This window comes from Hoplias malabaricus, chromosome 1 (genome assembly GCF_029633855.1).
Source record: "Hoplias malabaricus isolate fHopMal1 chromosome 1, fHopMal1.hap1, whole genome shotgun sequence".
Lineage (NCBI taxonomy): Eukaryota > Metazoa > Chordata > Actinopteri > Characiformes > Erythrinidae > Hoplias > Hoplias malabaricus.
Genome location: NC_089800.1, coordinates 70448059 through 70466791, shown reverse-complemented (window position 1 = coordinate 70466791; position 18733 = coordinate 70448059). Strand labels below are relative to the sequence as shown.

Here is an 18733-nt window from a genome sequence, read left to right as displayed (position 1 = left end):
AGTGGGGTTGAGTTGAGTAGCTAGTTGGCTCTAGTCTGTAGACACTGTTGCAGTCGCAGTTGTCAATTGGAGGGAAAGTCTTGTAGTGTGCGAGGCTGTGACCCAAATTTTTTGCCTCCAAATCACGCGTCAGACCAGTCGCAGCATATCAAACGTTAGATATTTAACCTACTATGGATGCAGTTGCCTAGTGTAAACTCTTCATCAACTCAACTCTGAATGAGTCTCGTCAACAGCCAATGAGAACAGAGCACAGAAAGTAAACACAGGCGCATACAGTGGCGCTCTACAGTGGAGGAAGGACTAAATGGTAAAACCATGGAAATCTACATTACATAGTGCTGCATGCACACGTCCCCAAATAACCAATATTACCTGGAAGAGAAACAATAGTGGGTTGCACAACACACAGTTACAGCTTTCACTTAAACTTTATTCTGTGGAGCTTGCTACTGCTACCGCTTCTGTTTCTGAAACATTTAAGGTGGAACTCGAGTACGTGGAATTCTACGTATCTGCAGCTCCCTCTACAGTGTTTAGAGACCGTGCAGACCATGTTTTCCATCCAGGACCCAAAGATATTTTACTGTTTTTTTTTCCTTTGTGGAGCCGCACAAATTGCAAGTTGCACGTCCATGTTTATCACTTACCAGTTCTCTTCAGTTCCCAAGCACTGAGCGTTATTAAAAGTGGTGTTGATGCAACACTGCCCCCGTCCCAGTTTGTTTGGAACGCACCAAATTTAAAATGGGCAAATATTTTTCATTCTTTTATCATTAAGATTTTGTCTTTGTACCATTTAAATAAAAGGGTTTTTAAATAGAGGGTTTAAATGATGAGGTGGGGGTGGGGGGAGGGGACTTAACTTACAATATGGGCATATACAGATGAATTAGTAGTATGTGCATTTACCTGTGTGTGTTTCACAGGGCCGTCTGTATGGTTGCTCTGCAGGGGGCTGCTCTCAGCTTTGTTTTCTGCCTCTGCGTTTCTGAGGCTGATTCTCTTCTTTTTGCTGAGGTCAGCATCTCGACTGTAGCTGAAGCCCAGTTTATGTGTGTGCGGAGGGGATGTGCCAGGTTCTGGACCTCCACTATTGGTTTCAAGAGGCCGCAGGGCACCAGGGCGCTTCGGCTGTGTATCTGGAACAGAGTCTGGAGCAATCCCATCTCTCTCTGGCTCTCTGTCCTTTTCTCTCTCCGTTCGGTTGGTTGATTCAGCAATGTTTGCTGAGTCCGCTTTTGTCACCTCAGAAGCAACAGGTGGAGTGGGGGCAGGATCTGGGCTTAATTTTGTGCGAGGAGCAGGTTTTGGGTATGAATCAGTCGATGTCATGATAAGAGAGGCAGGGCTGGGAGCTGATGAAGCCACACCTCCTTCAGGTAGCCCCACCCCAGCTACACCTGTGTTTGAGGTCTCTTCCAGCTCTGCCCCCTCTCCATTAGCGGCTACGATAACAGGCTCTTTTGGACTTTCGCTTCGGCGCTGTTCATTATTCAGCTCGGCATAGAACTTGTCCTGGCCAATGGAGCTGTTGGTGTCCGTCTCAAAGTCTCCGACCTTGTAGGTGCTCCGGCCACTGTTGGCCTCAATCTGAACCACATTAAGCTCCTCGCCGCTGAAATGTGCTCGGATCTGGTAGAGGTAAGTCATCACCGTCAGTTTATCCGGGATGGCCAGGAGCACCATGTCCGCTGGTTCCAGAAGGCGAGAGATTCCCAGACTCGCAAAACCATCATACGCCTAAGTGCATAAAATATATATATATAAAATAAATAAATCATTTCAAAAGTTGCTTATAAAATATATAGTATACATATTATGCATATATGTATATTGCAATAATGTATGCAATAATGACTTGTCTTGTAGTTGCAGTTGACTTCACGGCTTTTCCATAACCAGCAAATGGATTGGCTCTTATTATTAGAGGGCAGGACTTTATCTGTTAACTGCAAGCTGATTGGCTCTTTATGCTAAAGGCTGGAACTTTATCCGTAAACAGAATCCATGTTCAGTGTTATGAGAATTTCAACCAGTTATAGATCAAAGAGATATAGATAAATGACAATGCAGGGAATAAGGCCCAGAGGGTTAAACATCAGGAAAATAGGAAACTAACGAGTGTATGGTACATGTAAAGTCTGTCCCGAAACCTAGTGAGCTACCTAGGTATTCACTGACTGCAGAGACAACTGGTTAGGTAGACAGCATTGTAACGGTCATCTGTCATTATGAGGCAGATTACTGAGACACTCTAAATAGAGAGTGACTGTGTCACATAAGCATCGCCTCAGTTTCAGCACGGTGGATTCTAATCTTCCTGTTTTTATCGTGATTTTAATTATTTTTGCTCTGGGAGAAGAGTTGTTCTTGTATTGCATCCTGGGATTGCCTTTGCAATCAAAATCAATACAGTCCAACATTAAATGTTTGATTGTAAGCTGAGTTTGACATGTTGCACAATATGGGCTGCTTCTAAGATTTCTTAGTAGACAGCATAATGAGATATCTAAAAATTGGAACAGCCTACGTGTCGGGAGCACGCACATTGTGACGTAAAATGTGTTAGACAGCTCACTAGGTTTTGGGACAGACCCGTAGTGTGTATAGGGTTATTGTGAATGTAGGGCGAAGGGTGTATATGACAGGGACATAGTGAGTATAAAATACAGGGTACAACTGGGCTAATATATATATATAGGGCATGATGAGTGTATAGTGTAGGGCTCAGAGGGGTAAACAGCATGTATAGGGCACAGCGAGTGTAGGGTGTAGGGCACAGCAGCACTCAGGCATGACTAGATTTGGAATTAGACAAGCAGGGATCGGTGGGCGGCAGCGGGAGGAGACAGGTAATGTCAAGGATGGTTCTCCCCGATAAGAGCTCGATATGAAGAAACACTAAACTAATCCCTCCTCGGTCTTATCACCTGCACACATCTCTCTCTCTCTCTTTCTCCACACACATACACACACGCCCAGCCCTCCTGCTTTTACCTCCTTCTCTCTCCCGTCTGTCTATCAAGTGTAATTGCACTGATTTGTCCTGATGTGAAATACAGGCAGATAATCAAATGGGTAAAGAAAAAAAAAACACAATCCCTGATCAGACAGACAGAGACAGGGGGAGAGAGAGAGAGAGAAAGAGAGGAGGAGGGGGTATGGCTAAACCACCAGGCATAAGACACTATCAGAATGATAAAAGAAGGTGTAAATTGCTTTCGTCTAATTCATTCTGATACATTTAGGAAGGGGGAAAAAACAGCTTTAAATTGTTTGCTTTTGACACCCCTCACCCTACCCCCACCCCACCTCTCTCTTTCTATATCAGGCCTTGTATCAGCTGTGGTAATTCCAGACTGACCAGAGATGACCATTGTCTCCACATCTCCAGCCTGGTTTATCAGGCTTCTCTCTCTTTTGGCAATGGGGGACAATACAAAAAAGTAGGCCCCTTCTCAAGTTACAATTAATTACAACTTTCTTTCTTTCACTACGACTTAGTTGTTTTTCCAACTCCTGGATGTATATCCTGTTGCAGAAGGAAAACAAGATAAACAAAGCAAAAGTAAAGAGGGGAGGAGAGAGGGAATAGTCTGTTATGTAGGGTTTCCTCTTGCTTTGAATGGAGAGAGAGAGAGAGAGAGAGAAGCTGACTAGGTTTCTAACACTTTTTCAAACAGAGCTGGAGTGTGCTCTCATTGTTGTCTTACAGAGTATTCTTCGGCACACAAGTGTGACAAGAACACATCACAAAAGAGAAGAAAGGAAGAAGGGAGAGAGAGTGAGTGTGGAATGAGAGGAGGGGTCTCATATTGCACTTGATTCATCTAAGGTCCCTCAACACAAGGGTCCCTAGACTGCCCCAAGAAGCTCAGAACTAGAGAACTAGAATTGGGGGAGGAGGGGGGGGGGGTGTCAAAAACACTACCACTAGCCTCAGGGTGTACTCAAACTAGACAATCCGTCCGTACCATGCCTGAGCCTGTTTGTTCACCTATGTCCAATTCATTTGACTAGTGTGATCAGTTGTTATGCCTGTAGCCCAATTGTGGAACTTGAATGTTATGTCAATGATGCAACACTCACTGTAAACACAGTGCTTTTCCACCGCATGGCACCTGCTCTACTTGACTGTACTTTGTTGTTTTGCTTTTCTGTTTTGTTGCAAATTTGGTACCTGCTGCCTGGTCATTTTTAGTAGCTGCTCACTCATGGTTCCAAGCGAGTTGCGTAGGGGCTTTACGTGAGATGTAAATATCTTGCAAAACGCTAAATGAGACGCTAAACTTATCAATCATGCAAAAATGCAGACATCCAGCACAAACTAGCCAGGTTTAAAGTGCTTGGAGATTGTACACCTGGCTAGTTTTTGCTGGATGTTTTTGTGGTTTCCAAACCTGAGGCTTGCAGCATCACGTGTGGTATTGTGATGGGGAGCTGTTGTAGTGGTAAAACAACCAGGGGCTAGGTCCCAAAAAGTGAGAAGAGTTGGATGGAGTACTTGCCATGCAGTGGAAAATCAGCAGTAGTGGCAAAGGAATCACAGTGGTCTAATGATAAAGTACAGGGCTGGAAATAGGATAGGGACAACTGGATGAACACAAAAGAACTCCAAGACATTTGGCAAACATCTTCATATGTACGTACATTATTATTAATGGAATCACTGCCACTACATTATCAATAAATCTACATGGCATGTGAGATGGGTGAGTAATTGCTGTCAAAACGGCTCCAAATAAGCCACAAATCTTCCACTGCATTGTCTCAGTTCTGCACGGCTTGACTTGAAACGTAGCTGGTGACGTCGCAAAACAGCAGGCTTTGAAAACCACAACATTTGCATTAGACACTGTTACCTCGTCCCTTGCTGGAGTTTTTCCATCGGTCACCGACTCAATCTCTTCAAAAGACCATGGTGTAATAAACAAATATGACTGCTGCTGCAATTTGGAAATTTTACAGTTTGGATAGTTTACAGTTGGTGCCAGGTGACTGCATTTAATGGTTCATGATTGAAAAGTCTCTGTGTCCAAGCACGAGGTGGAACGAAAAAAACTACCTGCTTTCAGGGACCAGGTATCAGATTTGGCTAATGGAAAAGCAAAAAAGGTCAAGCCAACCAAGCAGGTACCATGCAGTGGAAAAGCACCAAACATACGTACAATCATGAACTATATTGTCCTTTGCAAAAGTGTCTGTATTCAAACTAAAAGCCACAGCATGATGACATAAGCCAGCGTGCAGTGGGGAAACCCATGCTCAGGCACGGTACAAAGCAACCAGGCCAGGTGTGAATACATCCTCATGCACTGGGTGTGTGGGATGGCTTTCACTTTCCCCCAGCAGTCAGCGCTATGCTACCTGACGTAGGAATTTGTTAGCAATTGAACTGTACAATCACACTGCATTAGGTTCGTCATTTCATAGCTAGTACACTTAAGAAATGTTTTCCATCTCTTAAAATGATTTAAAGACACAAGGTTTAAAAGAGTAAAGAAATGAGTAGGGCTTTGAAAATTGTGTGAATGTAGATTTAAAACCCAATACTCTCAACAACCCCTCTTCTGTATGAATTTCTTCCTTTCTCCTGCAACAGTAGTCCATAGAGCGAACACACACACACACACACACACACACAATTTCCTGAAAAGCGTTTTGTTTAGTGAATGACATTGTTGAATGATTGACAGGTATCCATCGATGTCAATCACACACATGTCCAGAGGCTTTTTGGTCTTTCTGCAAAGTTACAGAGAAAGGCAGGGAAACAAGCACACACACGCAGATCGGGTATCATGGGAAATTAGTCAAACTCTCTCTCTCATTACCCAACATACACACACACACACACACACACACACACACACACAAATGAATATGGGTCCTTATACCCAAACCATTCTCTCCATTTTTCTTTCTATCTGGCTGCCCTGTTATTGATTGTTCTTATCTGTCATATTTCAATGGAGATTACTGCCTGAGCTTGGGGAGGGTGATTGTTATTGTATCAAATGGAAATGAGCATATGTGTGTGTGTGTGTGTGTGTTTGTGTGTGTGTATACCAGAGAAAGAAAGAGAGACAGAGAGGTCCTTAACCTCTGTTGCTGCAGTGGCAGTCACCTGTGACGCCATCCTTAAACAAGTTTATCAGTCACACACACACGTACACACACACACACACTGCACTGCCTGTCATTCAGAGGAAGAATTAATAGCTTAATTGGGTGGAGGATGGAGATTGGCACCTGTTTCTGCCCCCCAACCCCTCTTCCACATGAACCTGCACCCTCTTCCTCTCAGTGCTGGCTATTGTTAACACCATAGCATTCACTCCACACCAGGGCCATAGGGGTTATCTCTGTGTGTCTCTCTCAGAGAGAGAGAGAGAGAGAGAGAGAGAGAGAGAGAGAGAGAGAAATGCAATGCATGTGTTGGGCGGGGTATGTTCAGGAAATTATTTTTCAGGAAGTGGGTGCAGGTATTTGGTATATCCAGAAGGCCTGAGGGCTCTCTCTGTGTATGTGTGTGTGTGTGTGTGTGTTTATATAAAGGTAAGGAGCTCATATTTTGTGATATTGTGAAGACACAGCTTCTAATTCACAGCATTCTTATTCTTTTAATTTTTAATGTATTTATGTTTTTACATTTTTTAATGCGAGAAGACCCTAATATGAATTAATATGAAGACACTAGAGTATCATAAAAATCTGAGGGAAAAATAGGTTTAAATTAATTATAATGTATGTATTTATTTATTTACTTTTCTTAAACAGAATTAATAACAGAAACTGCAACCCTTGCGATTCGAATCTGATATACAGTCTTTCAACCCTACTTGCACGTTACTCCCATGAAGCACTGCTGAAAAGTATTCAGGCTCTTAACCATCTCAGCCACATTCTTCCATGTTTCATAAGCATTCTACATGTGTATAATGTTATTTGCGTGCTACAGCACAAGTCTAGTGTGGTACTTGTTTAGAACTAGGCCCAGTAGAACCGTGCCTAATTACACCCCATCAATTAGCTTTGTGTTACCTGCCTAAATCATGCCATATTAGTTTCAAACCACAATGAAATAATCCATAATAGGCACCGATCTGGGAGTGAGGCTAGTGTCCAGAGTGAGTGAAACAGTTCTGTAGGAGACACACACACACTTCTTTCTTTCTCTTGCTCTATCTCACTTTCTTTCTCTACGCTTCTCTCAGAGTCGTAACTGGATTACAGCTAAGCTAGACCTAAACCACAACACACGCTCTCTCCCGTGCTCTCTTAAATCCACAAAGGGAGAAAGAAGTGTGCTCCTGGGATTAGAATATGTTTTGACACTCCATGTACCTCATCCTTTCTCCACTCTTTTTTAGCTGCTTTTACATGGCCTTCTCTAGAGGACTCTCTCTGACTCTCTCTCTCTCTCGCTCAGCGTACTGCTCTCTCTCGCTCTAAAGAGTGGGATGTTTAGTTTATTCACAGCATGTTTTTGAATCATGATGCTATCTTACAATTCCCAGGTGACTTTCCCTCTCTCTCTTTCTGTCTCTCTCTCTCTCTCCATCCGTGTCGGCAGGGGAGCCGCCTTCTGAAAGTGGCAATTAGAGAACGCTGGGTGGGAGTGGGTGAGATTTAAAACAAAACAAAAAAGTCACCTATGAGGAGGATTACTGGGGCATGTGCGCACACACAAACACACATACACACACACACATTAGTGTGTTAATGGAGGAAGTAGGAGAAAGAGGTGGTGGAGTATTTACCTTTTTGTTGTTTTCTTTAATGTCTTGAGGATTCAGAGCCTTGTAGTCACTAGGAGGGAGAGAGACCAGCAGGGAGGGTAGAGAGAGAGAGAGAGAGAGAGAGAGAGAGAGAGAGAGAGAGAGATGATTTAAGTATGCGACTCGTGAAATGGTGTTAGAACTGTACCATGTAATTTCACAGCTGCGCAATTGACAAAACTAATACAGAGGAAGGAGGAGGGAAAATGAATAACACAGAGCCTTACACTCATCTAACTAAAGCTTTCATCCCCCTCCCCCCTCCCTTTCACTCTCTCTGCTCTATTTAAAAGGGCAGAGGCAGAGGCCGGATCCTCAGGACAGCCCGCAAACTCTTAATAATCCTCAGGCCTTTTCACTCCCGTGTTGTCATGGAGCAGCATGACTTTCCCGTCATAATGTAAACATGCAAATTACAAAAAACGGAACACAGTCTGCCCTGTAACCAAGTAATGAACTAAAAATGATGTGTGTTAATTGTGTTTACCACATTCAGCGTCACCAATTTCCAGCTCCTTCCAAAACCCCATATCATGTAAAAACAAAGTTTCCTACTTAATGTAGCATGTAATTCAAAGCATTCCGATCACTCCCCAGGCCTCACAGCACAAATTTGGAAACTAAACAGCAAAAATGGCCAGCATCGAGGGGCAGACGCTCTTCTTCCTGTTGTGTTTACGTTCAGAAGCTCAGCTTCTTTTAAGGTGGAATGATACATTTAGAGTTGAAGTCAGTAATACCCACCTATGGAGCAGGAATAGAGCAATATTCGTAAACACATTAGACCAGTTTTGAGCATGAAAACAGACAGGGGGCTTAGTAAATGGTGAGGAAACATCCTCAGCATTTAATAAAAACTGTTTTATTGATTAAAATTGTGGAAGTTACTTTTAAACAAAAAAGTTTGAAAATTCAGCGGACTCCCCATTTAAGTAGAAAACAAACCAATACAGAGCACACTTGACCACAAAATGCATGTCCTCATAATATTTTTAGATTTTATATAGTTTTCAAAGCTTTAGAGAAACGAAATGTTGTAGGGCTGAATGATTTGGGGAAAATATTTAGATTTAAATTGCATTTAAAGTCAGACCTGGTTTTTATGATCAGAAAGGTCTGACATTAATTCTACATTCATTAAAACTGTGTGTAGTCAGAGTGTGTTGGTCTGTCATTCAGTTGTGGTGGTAGTTGTCATGTACAAAGCACAGGGTTTGGCTCTGGTTTAACCCTGTTATAAAAGCTTTCCTCATTTAAGACTTAAGACACTAAAATTGCAGCTCTTGCCTTTTGAAAACTGTGATTTCAGTTTCAGCCCTAGAAAATAGCATGAATGTACTTTTAAAGCTGCAGGTCATAGAAGCTAAAAGTTTGCAACAAGACATTTGTGGTGTCAGCTTTCCACCACAGCTTTGTTTGCATGCCTTACAATAGAGACATGGCGGCAGGTGAATAGGCTACGTGAACACACCCACAGATGTAAGTGTGTGGGCGAATGGTTGAGAGTATGATGCCCTGTGAATTGGTGTCCTGTCCAGGTGTGTTCCTGCCTTGCGGTGTCATCTCTCTATCTAACAGCTAATGCATTGAGAGTGCACTGTGGACTGGCTGCTCTCACATCATCTAGTCGGATGCCGCACATTGTCGGTGGTCGAGATTACTCATTTCCACAGTGTGAGACACAAGGCCGAGAGTCTGCGCAGTGAGCATTCTCCTCTATGTTTTGAGTTGCCCACTAGTGTTGTGTTAACAGCAGTTTGAAAAGAATTAGAAGTGGAACTGGCAAAGACATTTACAGCCTATATTTTGCATAGGACTGAACCAGGAGTGATATTATATGGTTTCAAAGTGGAGCATTTGCATGGTGTCCATTTGTTGTTTGAGAAAATATGCAAGCATTTAGTAAAGGCTGCACCAATTAACACAGTTGCTGAATTGTCTGGTTTAAAACTGTGCTTCACTTTGCTGTGGGGAAAAAAGTATCTATCTATATGGAAATGAATGGCTACACATTAAGAATGCAGCACTGTGTGGCTACCATATCTATATTGGAAATTTTCCATTGACAAAGTTTTCGCAATTTTTGAAAATGTGCATTTAAAAAAAAAACACTAATATCGTAAAAAGATTTTAGGTTTAGACAAAGTGGCAAATGTACAATATGAAATGTGAAAAACAGAGCGATGGAAAAGAGTTTTCCAAATAAACAATGACCTTTCAACATGCAAAAGCCGGGTTCATACCTACTCTGTACGTGGCACAGAGCATGTCAGAGCACCGGACTGCACCACTGTCCCTGCAATCATGGCCTTTTAACAGACTCCCCCTGATTCATTCCAGCCTTTCTTGGGGGGGCACTGCTCATCCTGTGCGCCTTCTCTGAACTGCACCACAGCCATAATGAGATCATTTTGATGCTGCCTCTGATCACGGAAGCCTACGTCATCTGAACTTTTTCCTCACGAGAGCAGTGGATGGAAACTTTTTGTGCATTTATTTCTGCAGAGATTGCTTTATTGCGCAGAACATTTGTGAAATGTTATGATAGAAATCCAGCTTATAAATACAGGAATATTAAAACAGATCCTGTATGTTTATAATGTGCAGTATAATGACCTTGTGCCAGAGTGTGTGTGTGTGTGTGTGTGTGTGAGGCTAGTGTTGGGCTTGCTTGTGTAAATGTTGTAATTAAGGAGGATTTGAGTCGTGCTGATGAGAGCAGATTCATGAACGCTCGCAAATTCGACAGAGGGATTAGATTCGCCATCTCACACACACACAGTAATAGACCCCACACATGCTCGGCATGTCCGTCGCAGAGAGGGGCCATATAGGTGTGTATGGTGTGGTGTGGTGTGGTGCTTGTGTGTGTGAGATGGAGAAATGTAATCCCTCTGTGAAACTGATGAGTGTTTTGTGAATACGGCCAGAAACGTGTGTATAATAACAGTAAAGTGTTGGGTCACGTATGTAATAAATGAGTGTGCAATCACGGCCATAATCCGTTAATAAGGACCCCCTGGTAAATATGATGAGCCGGTAAACAGGTACACAGCTTGTGCAGGAGAGAATATAAAGGAACGTGTGTGCGTGTGTGTGTTTATTTTCACACGTATTCGGGACACACAAAAATGGCTTCACTTCGTAGAAAATGGCGAATATAAAGCATTCAGTGTTATGCAAATGCCTCAAGAACTAAAATCTATTTTCAACAAATGTTAATATGATGCATATTTTCAGGCAATATTTTAGAGGGGTGGGCAATCACAGGAAATTAAGTTAATAAAGCACCTGGTTCTGTCCCAGTTTACATCCTACTTCATATGTTCTTTTATATGAAGAAAAAAAAAAAAAAAACATACATACATACACACATATATATATATATATATATATATATATATATATATATATATATATGTGTTATGAGTGTGTGTGTTTGTGGGAGAGAGAGTAAGTCAAAGAAAGAAAGACAGAGACAGAGAGAGCGAGAGAGACTCACATGAGGTCCGGTCTGAAGTGGTGCAGCAGGGCGCAGAAGGCCAGGCCGTTCCTCCAGGACGTGGTGAAGTTGGTGATTTTTACACCCCGATAGTTTTTAGTCACTTCTCTGCACCAAACCAGCAGAGACTGAGAGGCATTCGGCCGTCCGCTCAGAACAGGACTGGGCACCGGACTGGGCTACAAGAAAAAAAAAAAAAAGAGAGAGAGAAATTAAACTTATGAATATATTTAAAAAAATAATATAAAAAAGAAAAAACAAAGCAAGATACAGTTCCTCTGATTTAGACAAATCCTCCTCAATCTCTCTCTCTCTGCTAAGTGCCTTGACCATCACATCTGATGTATCTCCTTCCAATTAGCTTTGTAAACTTAGCTTTGTTAAAAGTGTCCTCTTCAAATCTCACTCTCTCTCTCTCTCTCACACACACACACACACACACACACACACACACACACACACACACAAAGCGAGTTACATGCTCTGGCTAATGAGAATATGGCTCTAAAGCTGGGGATGACCATGCCTAATGTAAACATATAATTAATTAACAGCATGTGTCTGAAGTCTTATCTGGCCGGCCGAGGGAACGGGAATCATGTGGAAAACTAGATTCACACATTCAACAAAATCTGGAATCACAGAGACTGGCCTGGCCGGCGACGTGCAAACAGACACACACGCCTAATCATGTAAACAGCCAAACACAGCGTCAATAATCCAGACTTCTCGCAATACGTATTCCACAATGCACACACACACACAGTTTTCTTCCTTAGGACAAAGAGTCAGCCATATATCCCATATGCATTTCATATATTTAAGTTGCAAAGCAAACACAGTAGCAATATTGTGCTGTGTATATGTACATTGGACATAAACATACATTACTACTAAGAGCCGGACGATATGGCCAAGATTTATATCAAAATATATTTCTTAATTTCGGTCGATACGATATAATTTCTGAAAGAAAAAAGCCACTGCCAAGAACTGAAAGCAACATGACATCACCATCAAACAACAACTTCTTGGCTTTGTCAATATTAATATTTTTAAACTAACTTTAAAATTGAGTGCAATGAAATGACAGCAGAGCCCTGTAAAGACCGTCAGTCAGTGACAGAGACAGTGTATATAATATATATATATTGAAATATTGAAAATGTGTTTAAAAATCCTATCAATGTTATTGCGACATTTTATATTGCAATGAATATTGAGACTAAATAATTGTCTAGCCCTATTTACTACATATTTATAAAACATATGCATGTCTGAAGTAATTACCTATATACAATATGCATTGTAATATGCAAGTATACATGAGTCTCTGTGTAACTATAATAATAATAATAATAACAATAATATTCTCTCAGCCTAATCTTAAATTAACCACAGAAATCTAATAAAAATGTTTATTCACTAAAAAATTAAACATCAAACAAAAAAAAGGCAAATCTGGAGCTGTATAAACACACACACACACACACGCACACAAAACTTGCCCACATGGCAAGTTGATAATGAAAATGCAATATTCTGCAATTCGGAGACAAAACTCGTGAATGAGTTTCTCCATCTAAATATGAATCTAACAAGGAAACGGAGACGCAGGAACATCCTGAAGGAACAGATTACTCTAGCTGCCTTATCTGTGGCCATCAGAGAGAGAGAGAGGGAGAGAGAGAGAGAGAGAGAGTGAGTGTGTGTGTGTGTGTGTGTGTGTGTGTGTGTGTGTGTGTGTGTGTGTGTGTATGCTTGTGCACGGAAGAACACATTGGGCCCCTAATGTGGATGCTAAACATCAGGTGGCCTGCGCTGGGAGAAAAAAAAAACAAAAAAAACAGAATAACAACGCCCCCCTTTGGCTGGGATGTGCTGCTGCAGCCTGTTAAACAAGTGAAGTAAAGGCCTGGACAGCCACTGATTTAAAGCTGATCTAGGAGCAGATCTCATCTCAGAACACTGCTATATTTAACTGTATTCAGATACGAACACTGAACCCAGATCAGCACAGTGATCAAAGCGAGAGAACTGTTCTGAGAGCACTTCCCACTACTCAATACATGTTCATTATAAATGTGTCCAGAACTGAACACTGACCCCAGATCAGCTCTATACACCAGATAGATAAATATGGCCCCTAGATCGTTCATCAGAGGGAATGTGTGCACATTTACAAAAGCCTTAATCTTTAATGCAGATCTGTTAGTGTTTTGTTTTAAGCTCTTTTCTATTGGTCAAATGTTAATGAAGCTATTTAAGGCTTCTTGCAACTGTCTGAATGTGTTAATGTCTAAAATTGAGACAATAAACAGCACAAATAAATATCATATGATCTGCTGCAAAAGTATTATTTATTTAGCTTAATAGTCATTTATTTTACTTAAAATGAATATTACTTATATTACTTCAATACATGCATTTAACCTTTTTTCCCTTCACTTGACCAAGTCAGCAGTGTTAAACTCACAAACACTATCACAACAGTACATTTTCTTTGGATTTTTGTTTGTTTGTTTTTTTGCTGCTTGTTTATTTAGCCTGCAGTGTTAATGTTACTTCATATATTTTCTTATTTATGTTGTCACCACTTTCAAAATGTTTAATTGCAGCACTGTAATCACTTTTGTAAAAGTAAATCCTGATAACTATATAATATCATTATAATTAGTAAAACTAAATCATATTATTCATAAAGTCAACAGTTAAATGTGTGGGCGCATGTCTTCCCCTCCACCTCTGGGCCCTTGAGGCCTGTCACTTGACTTTTCCTTTCTCCTCTTCAAAGAGCACCTTAACCTTTTAGACTAAAACACACACACACACACACACACACACACACACACACACTAAGAGGAATGTTTGCGAGAAGATAGCCCCCAACAAACAAAATCGCTACAATGCACCACATCAATGTGAGGAGGACACAAAGGATTTTTCACAAAGCCCGTCAACATGTCGGTTTACTCCTGAGATCTGAAAGATTAAATACTTTCAAGGATTAAATTGCACTGGAACTTTAAAGTATCTGGGGGCACTTCATATTCAGTGGTTATTTATTAGCTAAAATGGCAGAAGACTGAAGGTTTTAGCTTTTTAATGCTATTATGACAACAAAAAAATTCCTCACAAAGGCCTCAGTTTTACTACTCTTATTTTCATTCTTCTGTCCTTCAGAGAATGAAGTAAGGCAATACTCAAAATGATGAGGAATAATAACCAGTACACTCAAGTTAAGTCTAATTAATATATGCAGCGCACACACACACACACACACACACACACACACACACACTACCTGAGGCTCTCTCCTGGCCCTTTAAGTGATGTTGAAAGTAGCTGTCTAATTCCAGCGCCATAATTACCCGCCATTACAGGCCAGGTGCTATTAAAGCAATTAGGAAACAACAGGCGTTTTAGCGGCGGGGACGAAGCTTCAGGCTAACAGCTCAGGCACCAGGGGACAACACGCACACACACACACACACACCAAGGCAGAAATCACTGAAAAACAACAGCATTTAACCCCTCACCTCCTATTCACCACTCCGCGTCAGTAATAACAACACAGTTCATCCCCATTCAAATGATATGTGCAGGGAATACAGAAGTGTAGAGCAGCGCACAGGGAACTGACAGCAATTCTGCTGCAAAAGCCTCTAATCACACTGCAGGATTTTGCCTATCAATAGGTTTCCTTCCATTCTAATTCCTGAAATGTACACCACTAAAATGATACATTTTCTGGAGGAGGAAAACACACCTGGAACATCCAAAGGAGATTAATTTAAAAAGACTAATTCATTGTGAAACCATGTCAAGTCATGGCAAAATATGAAAAAAAAAGTGTATGAGCTGCGGGTGTCCGACAATAGCAACAAAGTTCTAACAACTGCTCAATATTAAAAGACTTCACCATCGAGAGATAGGAAAAATTAAGCCCAGAACAAATTCCAAAGATGTTTGTGTTCATTCTTCCAGTTTGAGGAGACAACTTAACAATATTGGTCTGAAAGGACGTGGTCGAGTTGGCAAGTCATTACCTCGAAACGTAAATAAGGGTTAAAAGAAAAACCCCACACATTTATCCTAGAACAATGTCTGGAAGTACATTTTTAGCATTAGGCCACATTAGTGTTAAAATCCCAATATGAAACAATGCAATTTTCAGATCAAAAGACCTGCAAATCTATTTCTAGCGTACACTAACCACAACTGTGTGTTAAGACTTAAAGGAGTGCTGTGTACATGACAAACACCACAACTACATTACAGTCTAGCGCTCTACATTTAGAGCTCAAAATTAAAGCTCTTCTGGTTATATCTGGCCAGTCCATTGTTCATCGTTCAGGTTCACGTTTTATGGACTGATGGAAAAAATAAATCTGTCACTATGATTACTGGCATTGCACAAATCAGAACATCTAAGACGAAACCTTCAAGCTGTGCAAAACCACAGCTCCAACTGTGCTAAAGATGCGTGGTGACACTGAATACCAATTTTTAATTTTAGATTATATTTAGCTTAGACAGGTTTCTATGTGCTTTCTTCATTCTGAAGACAACACATGAACACTTTACAAACTGTGATTAAAAGTAAAATGAAACCCAGAGTGCCATATAAAGGCAAAAATGTATTTTATGAACTTTTGTAGATGGAAATACGTGTTTATGCATGAATCACAAAACCTTTAACTCATACACAACACAAAAATCCAACCACAAATATAGGAGAAAAAAACAGTAATCAGTCTGGCTCGTTTTGGAAATTCAGATATTCAAATCTACCTTAACAATGGCAGCAAGAAAGCCAATTCTTTATTTTAAAAAAAGAAAAAATAAATAAATAAATAAGTAAATAACCCCCTCCTCACAAACTCCACCCCACCCCAAAAAAAACAGAATAATAATAAAAAAAAAACAAACAGGGAGGGGGAAAAAAAGAAAAAAAAAAGAAAGGGTGGGGGGGCTGGTACATACATACTTATCAAACGATGTGGTGTCTCGCCCTGAGCGATGGAGGTGAAGGGGGAGAGTGGGGGGGGGGGGGGGGGGGGGAGAAGGAAAACTTGCCAGTGCCATGTTCCTGTGCTAGAGGCTAAGATTAGAGTCCCGCCTCCCCTAGCAAACATTATATAGCCTATTATAATAATAAAAAAAAACATATTCATCGGCAGCCAATACATAATACCCCACCACCTCCCTTCTAAATGAAATGCAGCATTTCAACAAGGCCAAAAATAATACAAGACGAAAGGAGAAAGTCATTATTCAAAATGCCTCTGTGTCAACAACAACAACACACACACACACACACACACACACACACAACTGGGTAAAGAGAAAGACGTGAAGTAAATCTTGGAATAACCAAAATGGAAGAAAGACAAAAATGCTCTAAATAACACATTAACTCACTTCAGTGTTCAGTAACTCAAACACAAATTAACTGCTACTAATAAACACTCCACCAGATGAAAACAAATTAAGTAATTTAATAAGTAATTTCCAAAGGGGAAAAAAAAGTCTGAACTGGACGAGCATGCCAAGCATCAGCAAGAGGGGTGTATAAACCCCTCCACACACAGCTGTGGGAGAGATGGCATATCATCTAATATTTTTATCTATTCGTTCGGTATCGGTACCTGAGCTCACTAACGCACTTGTGGTTGAATGCTATCAAATCCTAAACGCAAAGCAGAGCCTTCCAAGGAGTTTCACTGATACTGCAGTAAAGGCAGACAAGCTATGTCTTAATGTCCATGATTTTAAAAGACGTTTTGGTGAGCCAGTTTCCATAAGCTTTTGACCAGTGATCTCATTGGGCCTTTCTCTTTCTCTCCCCCTCACACAGTGACAGAAAGTACTGCTTCTGAACAGCCAACGAGCCGCTTACACACTAGAAGTTGTAATCCACTCAAGATGCCTCCAGCTAAAATGCTTTCACAGCACACACACACACACGACTTGAAATACATAAAAATCTCAATGTCACTCACACAGCTGTATACAGACCCTATGCCTGTGCAGTGTCTGATGTAAAATTGGAAGCCCTTCATTCCTGTAGGTGATACAGTAGCTACGCAAAAATGACACCCACTGGCTTACACACATTTCAACGGCCCATAAGTTCATGCTTACACAATAACCTGGAGCTTCTGGGCTCTGTTCAAATGAGCCAGTGAGATGCTACCTATATTCAACAGCATCTACACTGCTACATGCTGTCATTGGTGCTGGTTAAAGCAACATTAGGTAGGATTTTTACTTCAGTTCTCTTCTGTTGCTACTATAATTGCATTATGTAACTTTTGGAGGAGGGTAGGAAACCAACCCACGCACCACTTTATTTCAGGACATTGCTGTACAAGTCAATTATACTCTGTAACTGTAGAGGGAGGGGCGGCACAGTGGCGCAGCAGGTGGTGTCGCAGTCACACAGCTCCAGGGAGCTGGAGGTTGTGGGAATAAGTAACTGCTCCGGGTGACTGCCTGTGAGGAGTTAGGTGTGTTCTCTCTGTGTCCACGGGTTTCCTCCGGGTGCTCCGGTTTCCTCCCACGGTCCAGAAACACACGTTGGTAGGTGGATTGGTGACTCAAAAGTGTCCCGTAGGTGTGAGTGAATGTGTCAGTGTGTGTTGCCTTGTGAAGTACTGGCGCCCCCTTCAGGGTGTGTTCCTGCCTTGTGCCCAATGATTCTGGGTAGGCTCCAGACCCATCGCAACCCTGAACTGGATAAGGGTTACAGATAATGAATGAATGAATGGTAGGGGGGAGCCCAGAAGTAAAATATACCAAATCTTGCCTATTGTTCCTTTAAAGGCAGCTTGGTTCTTGTATTAGAGTGGACATGTGTTGTTATATCATGATTTTTGCTGACTGCTAAGTATAAAACAGGGTACAAAGCAGCACATCACAATACTGAAACATCTATAAATCCTGCAACTGCACTATGATCTGGTATAAAATATCTAAAATCTGACTTGTGTTTTACTTCATTTTAATATTTTTATAGAGTCTGAACTCAACCGTAGAGCAGAGTAAGCCATTTGGCCAAATTATTTAAATAAATAAATATAAAATAAAATCCAAACCTGTGTCTGAGATTTGAATTGCAATAAATTGCAGCATATTCACTTCTTTTTTGTCTTGACCTTTGAAAACTGCGTGTCTGGTATAAAACTACAATAAAAATGCATGTGATCCTACTACTGCGTCCTTAGTCATCTGCGCTGAAATGACATGCCACGTGGTCAGAAGCTGCAGCCACGTTTCTTTCTCTCCCTCGTCCTCTCCCACAGCTGCCTGCATCTCCAGTTTGCCGGTTCTGCTTCGCTCGAGCTCTCAATTATTTAATTGCACCTTTAATCTAAAGACTAATTTGTCTAATCTGTGCCTGTGTGTCCGTCCCTCTTAATGTTTCAAGTTACTTTAGCCATGA

General features: G+C 41.2%; 1 protein-coding gene across 11 annotated transcripts in view; it reads right to left on the bottom strand.

Annotated features, from left to right (window-relative positions):
• Positions 1–18733, bottom strand: part of ehbp1 (EH domain binding protein 1) — a 205612-nt gene that overhangs the window by 87082 nt on the left and 99797 nt on the right. For all 11 annotated transcript variants that reach the window (XR_010802697.1, XM_066672430.1, XM_066672447.1 and 8 more), the window contains 3 exons: positions 11287–11465; positions 7767–7815; positions 913–1743 (listed from right to left, as the gene is read on the bottom strand). Coding sequence is in view for 10 of the 11 variants with exons in the window: in XM_066672430.1 (XP_066528527.1) it covers positions 913–1743; positions 7767–7815; positions 11287–11465 (1059 nt within the window). In the remaining variant the exon portion in view is untranslated. The remainder of the gene's footprint in view (positions 1–912; positions 1744–7766; positions 7816–11286; positions 11466–18733) is intronic.